The sequence below is a fragment of the Dermacentor silvarum genome, chromosome 7, assembly GCF_013339745.2.
Source record: "Dermacentor silvarum isolate Dsil-2018 chromosome 7, BIME_Dsil_1.4, whole genome shotgun sequence".
Lineage (NCBI taxonomy): Eukaryota > Metazoa > Arthropoda > Arachnida > Ixodida > Ixodidae > Dermacentor > Dermacentor silvarum.
Genome location: NC_051160.1, coordinates 137,502,952 through 137,529,063, shown reverse-complemented (window position 1 = coordinate 137,529,063; position 26,112 = coordinate 137,502,952). Strand labels below are relative to the sequence as shown.

The window sequence follows — 26,112 nt, the reverse complement described above, 5'->3', positions numbered from 1 at the left end:
GACTTGCAGCTTTAGACTCGGGTCCGTCCTTAGCGATTTTCTCTTTGTAAAGCGGATAAGTTCCGACTTTTCCGCTGAGCATTGGAGTCCCCGTATTCTCGTGTACTCTTCTATGGTGCTAGCTGCCTGTTGTAGTCTATCTTCTTTCTCCGCTAGGCTACCTGTAGTTGTCCATACGGTTATGTCGTCGGCATATATCGTATGTTGTAGACCGGCGATTTCTTTGAGTTGCTTTGCAAGGCCTAGCTATCATGGCAACGTTGAAAAGTGTGGGAGAAATTACCGCCCCTTGTGGTGTTCCTTTGTTTGGTGGCCGAATGGTGTCGGATTCATAATCACCCATCTTTATTATTGCAGTTCTCTGATTAAGGAAACTCTGGACGTATTGAAATATCCTCTGTCCGCAGTTAGTTTCCTCCAGCCCTTCAAGTATTCCTTTGTGACTGATGTTATCGAAGGCTTCTTTTATGTCAACGGCCATAATGACATTTTCCCCCACCTTTGAAACGTTCGTTAGTACTTCTTCTTTTAAGAGTATCAGGATATCTTGCGCTGAAAAGTGTGGGCGAAAGCCAAACATTGTGTTGGGCATCAGTCCGTTGTACTCAAGATGATTTAGGAACCTGGCGTTGACCACTCTTTCAAAGATTTTTCCTAAGCAGGATGTAAGCGAGATCGGTCTCAGGTTCTCGATGCTCAGCTATTTTCCTGGTTTAGGCACCATGACCACAATCGCGTGTTTCCACTGTCGTGGCACACTGCCTCCAAGCCAATGGTTGTTAATGTATTTTGTGAGAGCTACAATGGCTTCGTCATTTAGGTTTCTGATCATAACGTTAGTGATTCGATCTGCACCCAGCAGTCGTGTTCTTTTTTGTACTAAAGATTGCTGCTCTGACTTCTGCCTCCGTGAAAGGCTTGTCTAGCTCAGGTTGCGGTGATCCTTTATACCTTCCGTGGTATGGAGGTATCTTCCCGTCTTCCCCAAAGCATTTTTTATGGATGGCTTGAATGCGATCTTCTTTTGTGCCAGGGTATGAGTGTATTAATCTTTCGATGGCTTTACTATTTTCACTTTTCGTCTTTGTTGGGTCAACCATGGCTTTAAGTATGTTCCATGTTTTGGCCGTACCCAGGGTTACGTTGAGTGAATCACAGAATCTGGCCCAATTGGTTGAGGCTAGTTGATCGGCGTATTCTTCTTCACGCTGGGTGATATCTCTGATTTTTGCCTTTAATTTGCTATTACGCTTCTGCCTTTTCCACCTTTTTGTAAGGCTTCTCCTTGCTTCCCAGAGATGTAATAGGTGGGAGTCGACCTCAGGCGCCTGGTTTGTTCTTGTTAATTCCTTTGTGTACCTTTCTTTTTGACTTCTTATTACATCGCACCATTCATTTAAGTTTGCTATGTCTGTGGCGGTCATCCGTTTTTCTAATGATTTTCTAAACGCATGCCAGTCCGTTATTTTGACTGCGCCAATCTTTTTACGGATTTGGTTTATGTGTATCGGGGTACATATAATATAGTGGTCACTGCCTAGATTTTGTAGGGTGTTGCACCACTCCACAGCCTGACAATTTTTGCACATGGTTAGATCCGGACTTGTGTCATTGGATTTACTGTTTCCTATTCTTGTTGGGATTGTTGGATCTGTTAGGAGTGCCATGCCTGTCTCTTCTATTTGTTTTGAAATGTTCTTCCCTTTGTTATCCTGCGTTAGGTATCCCCAACTTGGATCTTTTGCATTAATATCGCCCACAACTATAAGAGAGTTGTGTTTCGCTAGTTTTACTGCGTCACCAAAGAGCTGCTCGAAGGTTATCATTCTCTGTTTAGGTGGACTATAAATGTTTAAAATGAAGGCACTGTTCTTTTTCTTGCCTTTACATAAGATTTCTGTAATGGTATGTGGTATTTCGATTCCTTCTATTGGTTTATGCTGTATTGCCGTTATGGATTTGTGGACTAATGTCGCTACTTTCCATTTACTATTTAGAACCCGGTGGCCTGCAGCAGATTCTATCCAGGGCAATACAACGATCAATGCAAATTATGTAAATGTAGGGCGGATCTGCCACATATTCTATGGGCATGCTCGAAGGCGGCTCCTTTCGAGGGCCGCAAAATTCAAAACCGGCAGCAGTGGGAGACCCTGCTGCTCAGCTCAGACCAGCAAGACCAGGTCTGGCCGTCCAGCTAGCCGAGGCAGCCGGTTGAGACCCAGGGGATCTCGGCCGTCTGCTAGGCGGAGGGAGGCTGCGTCCGCCCTCGTGAATTGCTGGCACCATTAAAGTTGTATCTCTCTCTCTCTTTCCATATACTGTTTGTATTGACGTCGTCACCGTGAGTATCGTAACCCTGTAGGCTTGGCTTGACTCCAACCTCCTGGAGGGCTATTACAGCTGGTGGCCTCTGTTGTTTGCCACCAGCTGTAATAGCTGTCCCTTCTTCTGTCGAAATCCACGGCAGTTCCACTGCCATATCTCGCACTCTTCGGTAGTTTTTGCTGGTCGGTTAGGCATTTTCGGTGGCATTCTTGTGTCGTGCTTATTAGGCCTTGCCTGTTGTATGCTTTTTCTGCTCTTTCCTTTATGTAGCTACCATTGGTATGCTTTCTCAATGCTTTTGTGAATTCTATTTGTTGCGCCTGGATTTTCTTTTGCATAGCTTCTACTTTTCTGTCTACCAGCGCCATGACTTGTTCGACGACGGAGGGAATTATTTCTTTTATGGCTTCTTTCAGAAACGATATCGTGACTGTAGAGTCTTCGCTCGTTCTTGATGCGTTGTGTTGTTGTTGCTGCTGCCCTACCAGGGAGGTTCGAGTGGATTTCTCTTGCGGTTGTTGTTGTTGCTGCTGCTTTTGTTGGCTTCTAAGTTGCCTATTTTCTCTTTCTTGATCCCCCATCCTTACGCGCATTAGCTCTAATTCTTTCTCTAGTCGTGTGAGTAGTTCTTTGCGTATGGTGTGGAGTAGTTGTTGCGTATGGCTGCTGGATGCTGCTGCTTGGCTGCGGCTGCTGCTGCTGCTGCTGCTGCTGCTGCTGCTGCTCCGACGTCTTCTTGCTCTTCTTATTCTTGTCCTTCATGCTGTCATGTTGTTGCCTTTGTTGGGCTGCCACATGGTCCTTTCCTCGGTTGCCCTCTCTCTAGAGCTGGAGCGGTCACGAGAGTTGGATCTGGATCTCGAGCTGGAGTTGGATCTGGACGGGACCTAGAGCGTGATCCCGCGTCGGTTCCCTCCGATAGGTCCAAGTCCGTTCGATCTGAACTAAACCATCGGCGTTTAAGGATTCCTTTGGATTGCTGACCGTTTTGATATTTCGGTGGCTGTTGCTGTGGTTTGCCCCGTTGGGGTACCCGTTTAAGTCTCTTGGTGCATTCCGTTGCCGCTGTGGGATGAGCCCCTCCACACAGGGCACATTCGGGAACACACTCGTGGTCTTTTGGTGGGTCTTTAAGTCTGCAGTCACTGCACACCTTCACCGTAGGTGTCGGACAGACGTCTGTCCTGTGTCCCTGGCTTTTACACAGTTTGCAGTATTGTCTCGTGGGTTGGTAAGGTACACAAGGCATCTCACCACCATGGTAATACACGAAACGTGGCACGATGGATCCGTCAAAGGTTATCAATGCCATCTCAGATTTTCGTAGCATGCGCGCCTGGACGATTGTGACGCCCTGGGTGCGCACTCTTAGGTTGTTTAGAAGTTCCTCTTCCGGCGTTTCACGTTCTATTCCGTGAACAACTCCCTTGAGGTACCCTTCGGGTGTAGAAATGTAGGTATTCACAAGATGTCTGGTGCTGTTGAGTTCCAGTGCTGTTATTTTCAATATCTTCTCTGCAACTTGCCTGCACTCACCCTGCACAACTTCTCTGCACTCACCCGTACTTCAGTGTTTTTCATATCCTCAAAGTCTGTACATGTACCGCTCATGTACATGAGCATGTTATTAACTAAATTATGGAGTGTTACGTGCCAAAACCACGATCTTATTATGAGGCACGCCGTAGTGGAGGACTCCGGATAATTTCGGCCACCTGCGGTTCTTTAACATGCACCTAAATATAAGTACACCGGTGCTTTCGCATTTCGCCCCCCATCGAAATGCGGCCGCCGTGGCCGGGATTTGATCCCGCGACCTCGTGCTTAGCAGCCCAACACCATAGCCACTAAGCAACCACGGCGGGTATGAGCATGTACAAAACCACAGTTCTTGGTAATAATGGCAGACTGTTGTCCTTGTTCAGTTTAAACTGTTCCATACCTACTTACAATACCCGACATTCTGTGCAATGGTGCCAACCTTTTGTCGCACTACATATCGCCAGCAGTCTCCATCATATGTTTTACCTAGGTACCTTAATATGCTTAAGGCAAATAACATTTCTGTTGAACAAATCCCAAAGGGCGTGCTGATCAACCACTTTTACATGTTTAAAAATGTTTAGTAATTATTTCTCTGACCTGTTATAGTTGATCAATGTTTTAAATGTAATTTCTTTATTTATACAAATGCTGTCAATATTGGCCTACCGATACTAGTATGTTTCAGTAGAAGTGTCTATGTTACACAAGTGCTATATATTGTATTTATTTTGCTTGTCTTTTTGACCGATGAAAGTAAGTCGGCTTCAGTAAATTTTAAATCGTTGTCTTAAACAATCGTTGGTGTTGCTGTTTGTTCATGTACATTGACTAGCAAACTTATTGTAAAGAATAAAACAGATAATAAAGACAGCTGCAGAAAGCAGCTTTTTCTCGGTGTACCAACTGTACCACAAAGAGAAATAAACTTGCATTTTATTTTATTGTACTGTATTGTATTGTACTGTATTGTATTGTACGGTATTGTATTGTATTTTCCCTTTTTTTCCCCGCTCTTTAGCTCCCCGTTATAGTGAGTCGCGCGGTTAGCATGGGACATATACCGGTTATCCCACGTAATTTGAGGCAAACTTTAAAAAATACGCAAATGTCACGTAGCTGGACAGAACCCAGGTAATGTTTGCCATTGCTTGGAGATACTTGGATTATTTCTTGCGTTCCGCCTAATTGCATAATGAGTGTTCATTAATTATTCAACTTCTCAAATATTATAATTAAATGTAAAGTATCAATGAGAATATAGTTGAGAAACCTGAACTTCCGATCCAGCTTTCTGTTGCTCAGTACGTGCTACATAAAAGTGTTTTTTCAAGCATGAAAGAAGCCCGCGAATGCTCAAATAACTGCCGCGCGACTGGCCGCTCGTGGCGCTTTGCGTGTATTCGCGAGTTTCTTGCATTAGTAACTTGATGAGGGCTAGTTGGTTCATAGTTGAGCGAAGGTATGAAGTAACAGCGCGTAATGAACGCAGCGCTTGTCCTGTGGTCTTCGTTCCTTTCTCGTCCTTGTTCATTACGCGCTGTTACTTCATACCTTCGCGAGTTTCTCTCACGCTTGCAAAAACGCTTTTATGTAGCATGTATTGAGCAATACAAACCTGGATCGGAAGGTCTTCATGTTGTTATTCAATTTTCTCATTGACACTTTACATCTAATTAATAATATTTCAGAAGTTGATCATTTAATTAAGACTAGTTTAATTAGGCAGAATGCAAGAAAATTGAGTATCTCCAAGTGACGGCAAACGACATTGCGTTGGTTCTGTCCAGCTACGTGTCATTTGCACATTTTAAAGTTTGGCACAAGTTACGCGAGACAACCGGTGTAAACATTTGCCCAATAAACTCTTCCAGTTGAAAGTGAGCGCTCCGTCCATCGTATCGTGTGTTTCTCTCGTTCTATGATCTTTTTTTTTTCGCTTTTCTTTTCTTTTTTTTTGTAGCATCTCTCTTCTAGTATCTTTTACTCCCCTTACCCCCTTTCCCCAGCACAGGGTAGCCAGCCAGTCTGAGAATTGGCTAACCTCGCTGTCGTTCCGTCTATTCCTCCTTCGTTCCTTCCTTCCTCCTCGTTCTTTGTCATCTATCGCGCTACGCTTAAAATATGAAAATATTTCGGCGTTTTGCAGGTATTTGAATGGACTAAATGGTACTTGGACCCAATGTAAAGCTTTCTCTTAAGGGCTGCTTGTAGCTGTTAACAGAATTGGCACCGTTGACCTTCTGTTGTGGTGATGTGACACACGCAGTCATGCGTGGTTCCTACACGTAGTTTGGCATCTACGCCTACACAGCTGTGGGCGTAAAATATCGTAAAAGTCAACGTCACCAAGCCACGCCTGTCGGCCCTTACCTTCACAGGATATGAATGAAAAGGCTTGCACAAAAGGCTGTCCTTATTATCTGTCTTGTGCTGCACGATCAGTTTGCTACTCAATGTACATGAAAGGCGAACCTATTCTTAAAAAAGTGTTTAGTAGACACTTCACATCTTCACCAAGTCATGTAAGCATTTATGATAAGTTGTTGCGGTTCAGTTATTCATTTATTTTATTTACAGTACCAGAGATCTCTACATGAGAGCCATGCAGGTGGGCGAAATAGAAATACATGTCATGTGCTAGCAAAAGAAAATGAATACAAAGAAAAATATGCATGTATGGTTACAGCGATACAAGTAAGCAAACTATTATATACAGTCAAATATCGTTCATACGGTTCCGCATAATACGTCCTTTCCGGATGATAAGTTTTTTTTTCTTTTTTTCCCTGTATGTATTTTCATACGGTTGTTGCGATTGCGTTTTCACCTGAGATTGGATAATACGACTGTACAAGTGGGCTTTATTAGTATTTCGAAAACTCGTAGCTTTATATTCTAGTGTAATAGCCTAAATAGCATTCCAACGACCCACGAGCAACTTGTTCAGTCCCAGCCACAAAGCAGGAAAAACGCACATGGCACTCAGCCGGTGGTAAAACGCTGCTGCGACAGTGCGCCGCTGTTCAGTTAAGTGATGAAACGGCGGCTTCTTTATGAGCCCGTTCCTGCGGCGAGCAGCGGCGGCGGCGTAGCCGAGCGAAGGAGCACAGCGCATGATGAAAGCGAACGCGGATCGCAGCGGAGGGGGGGGGGGGGGGGGGGGGGGCAGGGCGGTGGAAGACGCGAGGTTGAAAGCGGGGAGAAGGGCGCAGCAGAACCATAAGTGTGGCGATGATGGCTACAAGATGGCGCGAGAGGGGCGCGCGTCGTCTGGTAGATTTGTCGGCGGCGGCTTCTGTGAATCGCGCCAACGCGTCACACACGCGCTGGCTTTCGCGATCTCCAGATTAGCGAGGAATTTGTGCCAAACTTCACTGCGTTTGAAACGTGCCGCACGAGACAGATTGTTCGCGCCAGCCGGTTTATCGCGAAATGAAACCACGAATACAGCTGCGCTGAAATTTCGCATTAGGGAGTATCGTAATCATCGGTGAATTTTTTTACCTTCCAGAAGAACGTTTTACGGACGTTAAAGAGATGAACGATCAGTGCACACTGACGAGCTATTTCAAAGTTGCTGAATAAAAGTGCGTTGGCTGCGGTTCGTGTAGCGTTGAATGATGATGCTCTGCATAAAGTGTTATGCGGAATAGTATCACTCGACGAAACACGAACCTTTTCTATCGAGTTTGTCACCACGTACGACTATTTTTGAACGTTTCGGAGCTTGGTTTGGGGGGATACAATATTAGGATGATAAGTTTTATAATGTCCTCTGTATATATATATATATATATATGTGTGTGTGTGTGTGTGTGTGTGTGTGTGTGTGTGTGTGTGTGTGTGTGTGTGTGTGTGTGTGTGTGTGTGTGTGTGTGTGTGTGTGTGTGTGTGTGTGTGTGTGTGTGTGTGTGTGTGTGTGTGTGTGTGTGTGTGTGTGTGTGTGTATGTGTGTGTGTGTGTGTGTGTGTGTGTGTGTGTGTGTGTGTGTGTGTGTGTGTGTGTGTGTGTGTGTGTGTGTGTGTGTGTGTGTGTGTGTGTGTGTGTGTGTGTGTGGTGTGTGTGTGTGTGTGTGTGTGTGTGTGTGTGTGTGTGTGTGTGTGTGTGTGTGTGTGTGTGTGTGTGTGTGTGTGTGTGTATCGAAATGCGGTTTATTGATATAGGAGTAGATATAGATCCTTCGGGTATACTGGCACAGAACGGGCGGCTAAACAGTTACGTCGGGCAGCGCGCTCTTATAGCCGTAACTTCTACGCGAAACTTCTTCCTGCGCGCATACTTGAAGGTCTCCTTCAAGACCATCTTAGTCAATTTCCGTCTCATTTGGTTATTTCTACGGACGCATCACAAAATTTAGAGAAGGCTGGTGTTGGCATCTTTTCGAATCAACTCAACTGGTCTATTGCTCTCCGTCTCGCTGATTACACTCCAATATTTCTTGCAGAATTTCTGGCAGTTATTCTTGCCATCCGAAAATTGGGTCCACAGAATTCTAAGGTAATAGTTGTTACAGATGCGCTTTCGGTCTGTACACATTTAACTCCCAATAATCAGTCACACCTACTGAGTATATTTTCGACTCTTGCCCCAGAAAATTTATCCGAAGTCCGCTTTGTCTGGGTCCCCGGACATAGTGGAATCTTTTTAAATGAATAAGCTGACTCGCTCGCTTCGACATCACTAAATGGCCCGGTCAAAATATTCTTCCTGATTTCACTTTTATAACAGGAGCTAGATTTAAACGCCTTTTATTGCTGAGTTGCCATGACTCGTCCATACTTTCTTCAGACGATTTTCAACATTTAAAATTTCGGTGGAACACGAGCAAGTGCCTTTCACGCCAATGTGAGGTGACGCTGTCAACTTTCCGCTCCAGAGTTCCCCGCCTAAATTTTTATCTTGATAGATCCGGTTTATCAATCACTGACCTCTGCTCGTTTTGTAATCAACCGGAAACTATTGACCATTTCTTTCTTTCTTTCCACCGCTTCTCCTCCCTCCGTAGAATGTTTCTGTTATTTCCAAGCAGTAATCTGCGTTTGGCACTTACAACGCCAAACATTTTGTCTTTTGGGGCCTGTCAATTAGGCACAAGTCAGGGTTCTATGATCACTGCTGTACACAAATTTATTGAAGCATCCGGAAGGTTACGCTGCTAGGGTACCGACCGTGGGACATGTTATTTTATGTTTATTTTTGTAGTTAGTTTTGTCTTAATGTTTATTTAGTTAATTTATGTATAGGACATCTTAAAATTTGTGTTAAGGAGTTGCCAAAATCTTAATTTTGATTATTCACTTTTACCCCTTTGTTCGTTGTTAGGTGTATGTTTTATTCTATCCAGTGTGGCCAATCCCCCTCGTGGGTACGAGCCATGTTTTGAGGCAACAACAACAACAACAACAACAACAACTTCCGCGTCGTCTTTTGCGGAGCGATCACGATGCTGCTACTGTTGGTGGTGTGCATCATCTGCAGAGCATGTTGTACGTCTTCTTCATCACAATCACCCCCAGGAGAAAAAGCAACCATCTTGGCGGCTCAAACAGTAGTGATCACGAGCGGTTCACGGTAAAGTTTAAGGTGATCGACGTGAACAATGTCATATCCACGACAACGGAGGTCAGAGGGGGGTGTCAGTGGTTCGATTAGGTAATTCACCGCAGAAGTGCGCTGGACAGTGCGATAAGGTCCATCGAAGCGCGGAATAAGTTTTGGAGAGAGGCCAGGAGCATGCGCAGGTACTGACAGCCAGACGAGGTCGCCGGGAGAGAAGACAGGCTGCTCACAGTGAGCGTCATGGAGCCTTTTCTGAAGCTGTTGCTCAGCGGTGGTGAAGTGGCGCGCTAACTTGCGACACTCCTCGGCATGACGTGCTGCAGTCAAAACGGGCACACACTCAGAAGCATCGGGCTGGTAGGGTAGTAGGGTGTCCACGGTGTGGGATGGGTGACGGCCGTAGAGCAAAAACTAGGGAGAAAAGCCAGGGGTAGTCTGGGTTGCAGTGTTTTAGGCGAACGTAACCAATTGTAGGATAAGGTCCCAATCTGTTTGGTCAGATGTGACGTACATGGCCAGCATGTCACCCAGGGTCCGGTTGAAACGTTCCGTGAGTCCATTCGTCTGGGGGTGGCAGGCGGTGGTTGTCCTATCAATAACGTGGCACTGAGCCTGAAGAGCTTCGACAACCTCAGACAAAAAGACGCGCCCTCTGTCGCTGAGAAGTTCACGAGGTGGGCCGTGACGGAGGATGAAACAGCGGAGCAGGAAGGAGGCGACGTCGCGCGCCGTGGCGGCAGGTAGTGCCACAGTTTCAGCATATCGCGTAAGATGGTCGACGGCGACGATGATCCAGCGGTTACCGGTGGGTGTCATAGGAAGCGGACCATAGAGATTAATGCCCACTCGATCCCGAGGGTCGAGTGGTCGGGCGGGACAGGGAAGGGGCTGCAAAGCTCCAGCTGAACGGCAAGGCGCAGATTTCCGACGTTGTCAGTCCGTACATGAGCGAACGAATTTGCGGACATATGTAAACATTCCTCGCCAGTAGTAGCGCTGACGAAGTCGTTCATATGTTTTGAAGACTCCAGCGTGGGCGCACTGCGGGTCAACGTGAAAGGATGCGCAGAGAGTGGAGCGCAGGCTGCGCGGTATGACGAGTAGCCATTTGCGGCCGTCAGATGCCTAGTTGCGTCGGTGCAGAAGGTCGTCGCGAATGGTGAAGTGAACAGCTTGGCGGCGGAGTGCGCGAGAGGCTGGCAGCATGGGCGTGTCAGAAAGTAGGTCGAGGAGGGCCGCTATCCAGGGGTCGTGGCGCTGCTCTAATACAATTCTGTCGATGGTGAGAGGCGAGGCGATGGGTGTTAGTGTTGACAGGCAACTAAGGTCGGTAGGCAGAGGAGACCGTGACAGAGCATCAGCATCCGAGTGCTTGCGGCCAGAGTGGTAGACGATGTTGATGTCGAACTCTATTTATTTATTTATTTATTTATTTATTTATTTATTTATTTATTTATTTATTTATTTATTTATTTATTTATTTATTTATTTATTTACATATACTGCAGCCCTATATAGGGCTATAGCAGGAGTGGGAACATTATACATTGCTACACTATAACAAACATACCCATACACAAAAAAATGAAAAAAGAAAGCGCTTTACATGTTAGCGAGGTGCTTAGTGGTGGTAGCTATAAAATCCTTTAGTGATAGTGAACTGAATGTCGCCGGGGAGAGAATTCCATAGCTCAATTGTACGTGGGAACTCTTGAAGTCGAAGAGCCCATCGAGCAGGGCGGCCACATGGGTCTTTCAAATTTGATAGCCAACAAAGCGCGTGATGCTCTGTGACGCCGTCAAACTGGCGGCCGTACAAGTAAGGGCGGAACTTGCTAAGGAGCCATACGACGGCTAAGCATTCTTTTTCAGTCACAGTATAGTTGGTCTCCGCTTTGGTGAGGGTACGGCTGGCATAAGCAACAACGTATTCAGGAAGCCCGGGTTTTTGTTGTGCTAGCACGGCGCTGATACCTATTCCGCTGGCGTCTGTGTGTACCTCCGTCGAAGCTGCAGGATTGAAGTGACGCAGAATAGGAGGTGAAGCGAGAAGACGTCGTAAAGTAGTGAACTCCTCGTCGCAGGCTGCAGACCATGATGACAGGTCGCCGGAGCTACCCAGAAGCTGTGTCAGAGGGCGTATTATAGACGCGAAGTTGCGAATGAAACGTCGAAAGTACGAACATAAGCCGACGAAACTGCGAAGTTCTTTGAGATTTGTCGGTCTGGCAAAGTCAGTAACGGCACGCAATTTCGCGGGATCAGGTTGGACGCCGTGCTTAGACACGACGTGGCCAAGAATGGTTAACTTTCGAGCGGCAAAGTGGCATTATTTGAGATTAAGTTGAAGCCCAGCGTTGGTAAGACACGTAAGAACGCACCTGAGGCGGTGAAGATGTGTCGTAAAATCCGGAGCAAAGACGACAATATCGTCGAGGTAACACAGACACGTTTGCCATTTCAAGCCACGCAAAACAGTGTCCATCATTCGCTCGAACGTTGCGGGGGCATTACAGAGGCCGAAGGGCATCACGTTGAGCTCATAAAGTCCATCAGGGGTAACAAATGCAGTTTTGGGCTTGTCAGCGGCGGCCATGGGAACCTGCCAATACCCTGAGCGCAAGTCGAGTGAAGAGAAGAATTCAGACCCCTGTAAACAGTCAAGGGCATCATCTATTCTCGGTAGAGGGTACACGTCTTTGCGGGTGATCTTATTTAGGCGGCGAAAGTCAACACAGAAGCGGATAGAGTCATCCTTCTTCTTAACGAGAACGACCGGCGAGGCCCACGGACTGTGAGAGGGCTCAACAATGTTGCGGCGAAGCATGTCGTCGACATGCTCACTAATCACACGGCGCTCCGTAGGAGACACACGGTATGGTCGTTGCCGCAGTGGTGAATGGGAGCCTGTGTCGATGTGGTGCGTGACAGTTGACGTACGTCCAAGGGAAGGCTGAATAGCGTCGAAAGAAGAACGAAAATGGTACAGGATGGCGATAAGCTCCGAACGCTGCTCTGGTGTAAGGCCGTCAGCGATGGATGGGCTAAAGATGTCGGTGCAAAACTTGTCGGTTGCAGAAAGAGTGCAGATGTCAGTAAGGTCGTCGCGAGAAGTAGCATCGGGCTCGTCGACGATGTGCAGGGACTGAATGGCTTGGACATAGCCGAGACACTGGCCACGGAGCAATGTGAGCGGAGCGTACAAAAGGTTACATACGAAAATATGGCTGAAACCAGCCGAAAAATCGAGGGTTGCGAAAGGAAGCAGTACAGTATTTTTTGCGATGAATGTATCAGAAGGGGCGAACAAAACAGTGGCGTCAGAGATGCTTCCACAGGACACAGGTAAAACAACAGCGGCGTGCGGAGGAATGTCGGTCTCCTCAGCAACGACTAATTTAGGGAGATGTTCGGGAGAATCGTCGGAATGGAGATCGCACAAAGGAGAAAGTTCGACCTCCGTCCACTCGCAGTCGATGATGGCTTTGTGTCGGTGAGAGGAAATTCCATCCAAGAATGACGTCGTGAGAGCAGGATGGCAGCACAATGAACTCAATAATGTACATCATGTCCTCTATTACAACTCGGGCCGTACAAGCTGCTAAGTGCTCAACATGCTGCGCTGTTGCGGTACGGAGGGCTACACCAGCAACTGGCGTCGTCGCTTTCCGGATGGAGCGACAGAGTCTTTCAGTTACAACACAAACGGCGGCACCAGTGTCCACAAGGGCCAGAGTTGATACTCCCTCGACAGAAACAGCAAGTACATTCGACGGAGAATTGTGAGGACTTGGACGCTGTGACCGCGACGCAGTTCTTGCCTCATTAACTGCGGCGTTTAGTTTTCCTCTTCTGAAGGCATGGGACGACGACGCATTGAGGAGAGAGAGCGCCGACGTGGTGACGGAGATCGTCGCTCGAAGGACGCATGACGATCAGGAGCTCTTGGAGGTGATCCTGGAGTGTAGCGGAGCGGTGGCTGGTCGGCATAGCGAGTCGTTGGTTCATAGCCATATGACACGGCCAACGGCATGCGGCGGCGACAGTAGCGAGCGATATGTCTGGGGCGGCCACAGGCAAAGCAAATTGGTTTGTCGTCAGGAGTACGCCAAGGGTTTGCGGCCATGGGGCCAGCGCAAGGGGCGCGGGGTGGAGTCTGCGCGTGCAGTGGTTGACGCGGTGTGAAAGCAGGGTGCGTTCGAGGCCGTGAGACGACGTCGGCGTACGTGAGAGGAGCAGCTACCGGATGCGACTGAGGGGACACTGGCACAGCGTCTGCAACTTCTGCTTCGATCGCCTGCCGAATAGCGGGTGACAGGTAAGGAGCAGGACGTGGCTGGGGCTGTTGCTGAGCAAACTGCACCAGTGAGAGCTGCCGAGCTACTTCCTCGCGTAGGAACGCCTGGAGCTGTGGCAGCAGTGTTGACGGGTCCGAGTGGACGGCCAGGCCTGCGAGGCTGTCGTCGTTAGTAACCAGGCGACGAGTCAAGGCCCGCTGTTTCCGGAGTTCATCGTAGCTCTGACACAGTTTGATTAGTTCCGCTACGCTGGTCGGGTTTTTTACAAGCAGCATCTGAAAGACGTCATCGTCGATGCCTTTCATGATGTGCTTGATTCTGTCAGATTCGGGCATCGAGGCATTGACGCGCTTCGAGAGGTCCAGAACGTCCTCAATGTAGCTTGTGAATGACTCGCCCGGCTGCTCAGCGCGCTGGCGCAAACGCTGTTCAGCGCGCAACTGGCGCACGGCGGGGCGTTCGAACACATCGATGAGGGCGGCCTTGAATGCAGACCAGGTGGAAAAATCTTTCTCGTGGTTTTTAAACCACAGATGAGCCACATTTGAAAGGTAAATGAGGACATTGTTCAGTTTAGTGGTGTCATCCCATCGGTTGTGGACGCTTACCCTATCGCAAGTCGATGGCCAGTCCTCCACATCACTGTCGTCGGTGCCGCTGAAGACCACCGGATCCCTCAGGTAAGGTACCCCGGAGCAGATGACGGGTGGAGGGGGCGTGTACAGAGGGCCGTGGACGGCGGGTCTGTAGATGGCAGGGCCGTAGATGGCGGGGCCGTGGACGTTGGGGACGTGGTTGCATCTTTGGGCATAGCGGGACGAAGCGTACGGGTGCGGAGTTCCAGGATGGAAGCTTGGCAGGTCGTACCCAGCACTTCCACCAATTGAAATGAGGTTTATTGATACAGGCGTAGATGTAGATCCTTCGGATATACTGGCACAGAACGGGCGGCCAAACAGTTACGTCGGGCAGCGCTCTTAGCCGTAACTTCGGCGTCGTCTTTTGCGGAGCGATCACAATGCTGCTACTGTTGGTGGTGTGCATCATCTGCAGAGCATGTTGTACGTCTTCTTCATCACAACATATATATATATATATATATATATATATATAGTGACGCACTTGTACTCTGAACATTGGACGGCACTTGAGCAGATGTGTGCGTTTGTAGCTATCATTCATTTACAACGTGGATGACTCTTGCGCCAATGTATAATGACTACAAAGTGTATATAATGTTCTGGTTGCGACATGGACAGACATCAGTGAACTCTCTATTGCGATGTTATCTTGATCTGTTGGACATCCTTTTACCAGCGGAGCTGTTTAAGGCTGAGGTTGAACCGAGCCGAGCCGAGCCTTGATCAGTTTGGCGAAGCGCGCGCCAGCCACAGGTGGTCGGAGAGTGTGAAGGATAAGAGAGGGAGAGCGCGCGCCGAGGGACAAGTGGGCGGAGCCAAGGAGAGAAAGACGGTGGCGTAGCGGCGGCACAGCGCTTTCCGGGGAGAGATAGCGGGGAGGGGGGTGTCTACCGAGCAGTATAAAAGCGTGCACTGTCGGCTCAGAGCATTCTGACGTTCGCCACGAGTATATGGCGAGGACGAAGAAGCAACCGTCTCCGGAAGAAGAAGCGGCGCGGCAGGAACGACGACGGGAAGCTGCTCGAGCATCGGCCCAGCGACGACGTGCCGACCCAGAGTTCCGAGCAAGGGAAGCCGAGACTAAGCGACGGCGAAGATCTGAAGACTCCGAGTTTCGAGTGAGGGAGGCGGCATCGCGGCAACGGTAGGAAGAGACTCATCGGGAAGCAAAAGCCAAGTTGAAGCCACCAGCTCCGCTGTTTCATCAGTCTTCGCGACGTTAAGTCAGTGAAGCTGCGCTGACGTTTTATTAATTTATTTATTTACCATTCATTCCTTTAATAATTGCTTCATACTATAGGGAAGTGGAGTAGCCGAGGAACTCTCTACCTCAATCTGTTCCCAGAAGCCCCTCTACAACAAAGCATAATAGAAAGAGACCATGGTGGTATTTTGTGGCGATGCGTTATGCTTTATTCTATAGTAGTCTTATCATCCACCGCTCACGGCCGGCTGATACCGTTGATAACGTGAGTGGACCGTCGCTCTGACCACTGACCAAGCGCGAACAGCGCGAAAAGGCATTAGCATCGGAAAGGCATCGCTACAAAATACCGGCCCATGGCCGGCATTTTGATGTGGTGCAAATATTTATGCTACAGGCCCAATTTTCTTTTCTGCGAAAAAATGCGCCTCGTTTGTAGCGAATATAAATGAACTAGGAAGTCTTAAGGACACTAAATCATAATTCATTACTGAAAAAGCTAGTCTGCCTTCCCATTTATCGACGGTTATTAAACATTAACAACAACAAAACTTACGGAGAGACCTTGAGCGCCGCAGGAAAATGCAGGTTGCACACATCATCCCGCTTTCCTGCCGGGCGTTAATAGCCGGTACTACAGTTACTAACTCAGGGAACGCTGTTCCACTCCAAATTGATGTGCTGACAGCTATTTTGCAGTTTTTGGTTCAAAACGCGAATACGAATTATTTTTCTTCAGAGCAGCTTACTGATGCGAAATCTTTAAGCGCCTCGTATGTGCCATAATGGCGGCACCTCTGTGAATAAGTCATTTGTATTTCGCAGCATATCAACAAAATCGCGTTCGTGCACCCTGTATAGCTGACGCCCAGGTCTTGACGTCACCCTCATATTCAGCTTAATGAATCCCTCGCTTTTTCGTGAGTGCTCCTCAAATAACAACCTTAATCGGTGCCAGGACAAGGACTCTAAAAAATCTGTCCTTCATACGCCAAGCGAAGCCACTTTATACCTGCTTATTTCGTAATCTCAGCACCCCATGTACCGGGTGTCTCAGCGAACACGTTCAAACATATTTAATGGTTGCCTGTGACAGCAGAATTCTAGCTGGTGAGCTGGTTTACTCGAAGAGGCGGGCATTGCTTGCACAAAAAATTGAAATGCATAATTGACTAATTAACAGAAAATCAATAATTAGGCTCTTAACTGATTACCTTATGGCCCATGTTGCAGTTTAGAAATTCTAGCCGCGCAGTTCGCAAGGCGGATCCACTTAGAACGCATTCTCAGGATCACACCAGTTTCAAGATATCAATTCCCGAATTTTGTGGTGAAATGAATTGGCGTTCCAGTTACTTTTGTGCTTCAATGCATAAAACAACGTTTTGTTTAGAAAGTAACTGGAACGCCAATGTATTCATCCACAATTTGAGAATTATCTCGAAACTGGTGTCATCCTGAGAATTACTTCCAAGTGGATCGCCTTACGAACTTCACGGCTAGAATTCATAAATTGCAATATGGGCTATAGGGTAATTCGTTAAAGACGTAATTAGTGAATTTTTGTTATTTGCTCGATTATGCATTTCAATTTTTTTTGCAAGCAGTGTCCGGCTCTTTGAGGAGACCAGCTCATCAACTACAATTGTGCTATCTGCCACAGGCAACCATTAAAAAAAAGGGGGAAGCTTGCACTAGGCCGCGCAAAGCTCACGACAGAGCGAAGCTGGCCGATTGATTGCGTCTCTTGGTTGTAGCTATAGTCGGATACAACTTTAGAAGGCAGCGTCATTTGCCCCTCAAAGGCGGATGCACACGAGCCTCCACCAATACGCGCGCATTTCAGGTGACGTCATGAGCCGGACGGCCGGTGTCCCCGCCGACTGAGAACATGCCTTACATGGCCGCTCTCGCTTCGAACTGGGCCGAGTCGCGTCAGCTCTGTGCGTCTCCCTTCGTCAGAGTGAATTCGAATTGTTCGTGGTGGTCTGTCATGCCGGAAATATTATTGTGAGCTTACGATGCACAATTTGTGCCGCGTGCGTTTGTTCTGAGCCGTGAGCCGGCGAAGAAAGATTGCAGCGAACATCGGTGACGCTGCGCTGCGCAAACAGGATCCCGTGGCGACATACCGCTGCAAACAAACATCGTGCGTGTTTGTTCCGTGGTGTTTTGTTTTGCTCCTAAGTGAAGTTACGACGAGGAGAGTTCGCCAAAGTCTGGTACCTACTGTGAGAGGCGGGTGTATTGGTGTACTGTGCCCCTGCGTTTCTCGTCGGTTGTGGTGAAGTGATGGAGCAAAACCATTATCAGGATAAATGAGAAAAGCGTGCGCGGATGAAACCAACCTGCGAAGTTTCTCAACAGAAAAGATTTGTGAAAGCAACCTCCAACGCAAAGATTCGTTGCTGCCAGCTCAGCGTGCAAACGACCGATCGTTGGCAGCAGTGTGATAAGATAGCCGAGCGTCTAGCAGCGTCGTTCGAGTGTTGTGTAGCACCGTCGATTGATTGCTTTCCACCAATGCTAACAATCAGTGACTGACATGCGCAGCTTGAGCGAATGTCATTGGATTGTTAACGGTCAGGCGTTTGGAAGCAGTGCTTCTTTTCTTAATGTCAGCCTCAATGCTAATATAAAATTATGACTGATACACTGGTGCCGTTACAAGGAAGCTTGGCATGAATTCGCGTCGCTGTGTGGCTTAGAACTCTTCGCTCGCTGCACGCGCCAGCTGTAGAAAGCCTGCTGTGAAACAATCGCGCATAAGCTGTGCTGCCACTGCCAGTGCTCGACTTGCTTTCCCACAACACAGCTTTGCGCTTTGTCGTGATATGTCGCTACTAAAAAATTCCTATGACAGTGAAGGCAACAGAGCCAATATGTACATTAAAAAAAAGTACGACAAAGTAGGCACAGCTCCTTGTGAACTGACTCCTAATAGTTCTACTCGCGTCTGCGTTAAATGTGTGTACGTGTTTTCTTGTGTGTTTGTGTATATTTGTTATTTTGCCCTTTTTGTATTTTAGATCTTAGTCTTCGCGCTCGCGTTTGTGTTCATGTGTGTGAATATGTGAGTGCTTCCATGAGTGTATGTATTTATTCCTATTTCTGTCCTTTAATTTTTGAGTTTGTTCTTGCAAGCATGCTGCAGCCACGTCTTTCTTTACAATTTCATTAACTCGTCTCATTCAAAGCACCAAGTCCTGTGAATAGCAGGGCTGGCCTCTTCGATGTCATTAAAGCCATTCTCTCTCGTCTACCTCGCCTCCACAGTCTGCGATCTTGCTTTTTCTCCTACTATTCTGATCTGGCTACTTGTGCTGCTACCGCAACGTGATTGACCAACTTGCACCAAAGAAAGTTCTATCAGCTGTGACAACAGAAACATTGACAGATACAAAATCTTAAAAGCATCACGTGGCTTGCACAGTTACTTCGTCTCTTACCCCTGTTAATGTGTTTATGCATCAATGCATACGATAGCTTGACAGAAGTGCACATGAAAAGGTGTCATATTGTGAAACAGCACCTTGCTATGTTGTTGCATTCAGTCTTAATAAACAGATGGTTTTGCTGCCCGTCACATGTGGTGGTACACATGTATAACATGTGCAGTGGGGTATTATTTCCTGTATTGACGCTTTCATCATTACAAATGCAATTTTCTAGTGAATGGAGTACAGCAAAGCAGTGCTGTGCGAGCTTTTGCAACTTTAACCATTTATTACTTCACCAATATCACTGTCTGAATCTGTCCGTCACTTTGCCTACGGCTTGTAATGAACAAAGTGACTCACTAAAACACGTTCAACTTTACTGAGCATTTTTCCGGTACGTAAATATGACAAAAAAATGCTAGCAAATTAATCACGTTAATAATTGTGCTTGCATTCGCATTACTTGCTCGAGTCAGATTAATAAATTGAAAATTGGCTATGACAACACTTCAATTTTCAGTGCAGACTGCTAACGGAGCCATAAAGCGTGCTCCGACTTCTGCTATTTCACTATGGGGCGCGTCAAACTCGACGGTGGCTGCCTGAATGACCATTTTGGGCCTCACTAAGCTAATGATGTTTTATATTTGTTCTCTTATTCGCATTACTTGTGTGAGCCAGATAACAAAATAAACAATGCAAGCACATGAATGTGCTTTGGCATGCAAGCTGCTGACAGTAGCAGTCAGTTTCGTGTTTGCTGCTATTTCACCACCACTCGCTATGACATGACTGTGATTTCCAGTGCAGACTGCTAACAGAACCACAAAGCGTGCTCTGACTCTGCTATTTCACTATGGGGCGCGTCAAACTCGACGATGGCTGCCTGAATGAGCATTTTGGGCCTCACTAAGCTAATGATGTCTTATATTTGTTCTCTTATTCTCATTACTTGTTTGAGCCAGATAACAAAATAAACAATGCAACCACATGAATGTGCTTTGGCATGCAAGCTGCTGGCAGTGGCTGTCACTCTAGTGTTGTCTGCTGCTATTTCACCAGCACTCGCTATGACATGACTGTGATTTCCAGTGCAGACTGCTAACAGAACCCCCCGCAGGGCCGTCTGCGTAGGCAGGCGTTTGGTGGGTTGCGACACCACGGACCCGAGCACACGGGGGTTGGACCCTCCCACGCGTAGCCATGCGTGGCTTAGCCGTGTCTGGAGAAAGGGGGATCCTGGAGGTTGAGCTAATGCCGGGTGTATGGATATTTAAGGGCCCCTGGCGGAGGCAACACACCTCTTTGGCCTCTGCTTCACATAGACGGCACCCCCGGACTGACCCACCCGGAGGAAATCGGTAGTTGCCTTTTCCTGTCCTCCTCTTCAATCTTCGTCTTTCTCTCTCATTTTCAATCTATCCTGTCCTCTTTTCACTTCATTTTACTTCCAATTTCCCAGGAAGCTAGGGTTAACCTTGTGTGGGTAGCCAACCTTGGATATTCCATATCTGGTTATAGTGGCGGCGTACAGCTGGCGTTTGCAGGACCTATGTTTTCCAGGTCCTGCAGCGTCCCCTCGTTAGGCTCCATGGTGGTTGGCTGGCGCTGCTGCCGAAACATTCACCTATACTTATGGAAAGTTCATTCCCCCAACTCCCTGATCGCCATCTGAAACGAGGGCGCACCAAAGAAGTTTTCAAGTTTTTTGGCCGGAATACTGAGAATTTTCCTCGATTTCATGTGATTCATTCTGAGAAAAAAGAAAAGGCAGCGAAAATTATCTCACCTATTCTGGTTGCAAAAACACTGACTGAAGTTTCTGGTCCAGGTTATAAAGTTTCCAGGCTGGCAAGCTGGTGATCTCCTTCTGGAACTCCGCGAAAAGAAACAACACGAAAAACTCTGAAATCTATCGTCATTCGGGGATCTCCCAGTGACAGTCACACCGCACCGCACTATGAACACAACTCGTGGAGTCGTTTCCGATGCTGATCTTATGCAACTTTCTGAAGCTGAACTACTAGAGGGCTGGAGTGATCAAAATGTGATCAATGTTATGAGAATTAAGATGAGGCGCGATGGAAAAGAGATCGAAACAAAGCACCTAATTCTAACTTTCGGAACAAGCGCGCTGCCCGAGACCATTGAGACTGGGTACCTAAAAATCCGGGTCAGACCGTACATCCCCAATCCTCTCGGATGCTTTAATTGCCAAAGATTTGGCCACAGTTCACAGAACTACCGAGGCCGCAAGACTTTCGCTAAATGTAGTGCCCAAGAACACCCATCAGAAAATTGCGAGAATACTCCACACTGCGTGAACTGTGACGGGGAGCACCCCGCATACTCGCGATCATGCCCATCCTGGAGAAAAGAAAAAGAAATCGTGACAATCAAAGTAAAGGAAAACATATCGTTCAAAGAGGCACGCAGGCGGGTAGTGTACCTGCCAAAGAACACATTTGCCGAAGTGGTGCATCAGGGGGCAGCACCACAACGGCCCCCGGCGGCTGTCTGGCACACGCGTAGTGAGCCGGCGGTGACGCCATCCACCCCCTCGGCGGGTGCAGCCAGTGCTGCTCCGCCATCTGAGAACAAGGGGCCATCGACCTCCGGGCTGGTGGCCTCCAGGGCCTCGTCCCTCGAGACGAGGCTTTCACGTCAAACTAACCGCTCGCAAGAGCGCGTGTCCAGCGCCTCGCAAGAGGACATGGACACAACACCAAGTGTGAGGGCGCGGCCAGAGCCTAAGGAGCGGCGCGATTCCATCGACCACTCCAAAAAAGAAAAATCTCGTGTCACGGCTCCTGGAACGGGTCCGTGAGCTAACTTTGTATTCTTGAACGCACAGCACAAAAACACATTCAAAATGGACACACAAATTTTACAGTGGAATGTGAGAGGACTTCTCCATAAACTCGACGATATTCAGGAACTCCTACATAAGTATAATCCAAAGGTGCTGTGTGTTCAAGAAACACACCTGAATCACACGCAAACAAACTTCCTCCGAAAATATGCTATTTATCGTAAAGACCGCGATGACACGACCGTGTCATCCGGTGGTGTGGCTATCGTAGTGGACAGAGTTGTTGCCAGCCGAGAACTAAAACTCCGTACGTCCCTAGAGGTAGTTGCTGTTCGCGCGGTGTTGTTTAATAAACTAATTACGATTAGCTCTATATACATCCCTCCGAACTATAAACTCCAAGAAAACGAATTTCAAAACTACATTGATGCACTTCCGGAGGCATAGATAGCTGTGGGAAATTTAAACGCGCATAACACTTTGTGGGCAGACAGCCGTTGTGACGGAAGAGGGCGTTTAATAGAAAATTTTCTTTTTTCCTCGGATGCATGTCTACTCAATAAGAAGGAGCCGACGTACTATAGCATTGCGCACAAAACCTACTCCTCAATAGACTTGAGCATAGTATCCAGTACACTAATACCTTACTTTGATTGGAACAATATTAAGAACCCCTACGGAAGTGACCACTTCCCAATAGTCATAAATGTAACAAAACAGGCTGAATGCTCTCCACATGTTCCCCGATGGAAAATTGAATCAGCAAACTGGGTTCTCTTCAGAGAAATAACATATTGAGCTCAGGGTGACATTGCTGGTATTAACACAGACGATGCTGTGGCCTACATTACAGGTTTCATAATAAAGGCTGCCACAAAATCCATCCAACAAACTAACGGGCTAGCCAAAAAGCGTCGCATCCCATGGTGGAACGACGATTGTAGAAAGGCGCGGAAACAACAAAACAAGGCTTGGAGATTGCTTCGCGACTCTCCAACTGCCCAAAAACCTCATAAATTTAAAACAGACAAAATCCCAAGGCAGAAAAACACGTCGACGTGCTAAGAGAGATAGTTGGGAGCGGTATCTTTGCAGTATAAATTCCTATAGAGACGAGAGAAAAGTGTGGAACAAAGTAAACACATTAAAAGGACGTCACACAATATCACTCCCCTTCGTAAACACAGAAGGTGATAGCCTGGAAGATCAGGCTGACTTCCTGGGTGAACATTTTTAACACATCTCCAGTGCATCACACTACACAGAACACTTCTTGAAGTTCAAAGAACGCGCAGAGCGACAGCCCCTCGAACGTAAATGTGCGCCAAATAATACTTACAATCTACCATTTTCTCTCGCTGAACTTAAGGCATCTGTAAACTGTTGCAATAACTCCGCACCAGGTGGCGATCGTATCATGTACGAAATGATTAAGCACCTGCACCCTGAAACCCTGAAAACACTATTAAGTCTTTTCAATGCCATGTACGCAGCTGGTTACATTCCATCTTCGTGGAAGGAAAGTGTGATCATCCCTATACATAAACAAGGCAAGGACCCATCCTTAGCCAGTAGTTATAGACCAATAGCATTGACAAGCTGTATTTGCAAGTTATTTGAAAAAATGATAAACCGGCGCTTGATTAGTGTGCTTGAAAGTGGCAAAATCCTAGACCCCTTCCAATGTGGTTTCAGGGAAGGTATGTCCGCAACAGACCACCTTTTTCGTATTGAGTCTTATATTAGAGGTTCCTTGATACATGAGCAGTTTTGTCTCTCAGTATTTCTGGACCTAGAAAAGGCTTACGATACGACATGGCGCTACGGAATCCTCCGAGATCTTTCGGCGATGGGTGTCCGTGGCAACATGTTAAACACTATCGAAAGTTATCTCTCTAATCGTACATTCCGTGTAAGAGTGGGTAACGCCCTGTCTAGGGCCTTCACCCGAGAGACCGGTGTACACTATTTATTGCACACTATTTATTGTAAAAATGAACTGCCTGCATACAGTCATTCCACGAACAATGTTTTATTCCGTTTATGTCGACGATGTGCAAATAGCCTTCAAGTCATGCAATATTGCCATCTGCGAAAGACAAGTGCAGCTTGTAATAAACAAATTGTCCAAATGGGCACATGAAAATGGTTTTAAAGTAAATGCCAAGAAGAGCACTTGCGTACTCTTTACTAACAAGAGAGGCGTAACGCAGTCCCGAATATTGGAATCGCTCTCTGTGAGCAGCGAGCACAAGTTTTTAGAAATGATTTTAAATTTTAAACTTACATTTATTCCTCATCTTAAGTACCTGAGGGCAAAATGCCTCAAGACAATGAACCTTTTAAAGCTTCTGTCACGTACGACTTGGGGTAGTCATCGAAAGTGTTTGCTTAACTTGTATAAAAGTCTTATCCTCTCACGCCTTGATTACGGGTCTATAATTTATAATTCAGCAACGCCAAGTGCATTAAGAATCCTAGACCCCATTCACCACCTGGGTATCCGTCTCGCGACCGGTCCTTTCAGGACAAGTCCAATCCAGAGCATGTACGTAGAGTCGAATCAGTGGTCGCTTCATCTGCAGCGGTCATACAACAGTTTCACGTATTTTCTGAAAGTACAAGCAAACATTGAACATCCTTGTTATTCAACTATAAATGACGTGACCACTGCCACACTCTTCCATAATCGACCTGCAGTGAGAAAGCCGTTCTCTTTGCGGGTGACGAATCTTAGTGAGGAAATGGGTGTTCCGCTGCTTGAGCAATGTCCTATGGCTCCAGCGAAACTGTTGCCGCCGTGGCACTGGCAACTCAAAGACACACATCGTTCGTAGAGGTCACACATCGTTCGTAGAGGTCACTAAACACGCGCCAGAGGCACACATTAGAATGCATTTCTTAGAACTCCAATCTAAATAATCGTGTACAGAGTTTTATACAGATGCTTCCAAGTCACATGCCGGGGTATCTTATGCAGCCGTCGGCCCATCCTTTTCGGAATTCGGTGTACTCCACCCGGAAATGAGTATCTTTACGACTGAGGCCTGTGCACTATTGTCAGCTGTGAATCATATAATGGCATCAAAACTTCGAAAAGCAATTATATTTACAGACTCCCTAAGCGTGGTGAAAGCTCTGATTTCACTCTGCAAACACAAAAATCCTGTACTTACTGAGCTCTATTGCATTTTATGCAGAGCGTATATATCTAACCAGCACGTGACTATATGCTGGGTGCCTGGTCATAGAGGCATTGAGTGTAATCTGCTTGCAGACCAGTTGGCCACATCAAACTACATCGCAAGCTATTAATCCTGCCGCTACTTTTCGTCCCACATATCTGAAGCCTTTTCTGCGAAGAAAACTGCGAGACCACTGGCAGCGCTTGTGGGACGCTGAAACAAATAATAAGCTTCACTTAATTAAGCCACAGTTAGGTTTCTGGTGCCCCGTAACGAAAACACGACGAACTGATGTCCTGTTCTGTCGTCTAAGAATAGGACATACATATGGCACCCAAATTTTTTTGCATACTGTTGATGAACCACCAACCTGTGGTAGATGTGGTTATAGGCTGACCGCCCTCCATGTCCTTTTGGAGTGTCGGGAAACCGAAACAGAGAGAAAGAAATATTTTCCTCAAGCGTACCGGTATCATGTCCCTCTTCATCCAATCATGTTTCTTGGGGAAGAACCGCTTTTTAACGCCAAATCAGTTGTCGATTTCTTGAACGATGTGGTCTTGCATGTTATTAGCCCAATAAGGTCGTAGCGTATCCTCTCTCGAGAGGATAACGCTGTGATAGTAGTTTTTATAGCACATGCCTCCGGGCACTTGTGGTTCAAGGGCTCTGTTTAGGCAGTAGTGCTTCTTGCCAATTACGTCATCTTAAACATTTTAAATATCGTGTAATTCTTTCTCAATGCATTCATTTCATGGTACACCTCATTAGTCATTGCCATGATTTTGGTACATGTATATTTTACGCGCTTTACAGCCATTATTTTTAGGCCCCTTTACAGCCACGCTTCATCTACTTCTCAGAATTCATCGCTCCACTGCACACTCACAAACACTGGCATGGCGCTCTTTGGCCAGAACTGGCCCTTGCGCCATAAAACACCATACATCATCATCATGCTAACAGAACCATAAAGCGTGCTCTGACTACTGCTATTTCACTATGGGGCGCGTCAAACTCGACGGTGGCTGCCTGAATGATCATTTTGGGCCTCACTAAGCTAATTATTTTTTTATATTTGTTCTCTTAATGCATTACTG

At 47.0% G+C, this 26,112-nt stretch overlaps 1 protein-coding gene across 1 annotated transcript in view; it reads right to left on the bottom strand.

Moving 5' to 3' along the window:
* Positions 1-2,883: 2,883 nt before the first annotated feature.
* LOC125947225 (cytochrome P450 2C20-like) overlaps positions 2,884-26,112 on the bottom strand; it is an 89,637-nt gene continuing 66,408 nt past the window's right edge. The window contains exons 10-12 of the mRNA XM_049671632.1: positions 16,132-16,186; positions 14,420-14,531; positions 2,884-3,150 (exon numbers count right to left, since the gene is read on the bottom strand). Coding sequence (XP_049527589.1) covers positions 2,884-3,150; positions 14,420-14,531; positions 16,132-16,186 — 434 coding nt within the window. The remainder of the gene's footprint in view (positions 3,151-14,419; positions 14,532-16,131; positions 16,187-26,112) is intronic.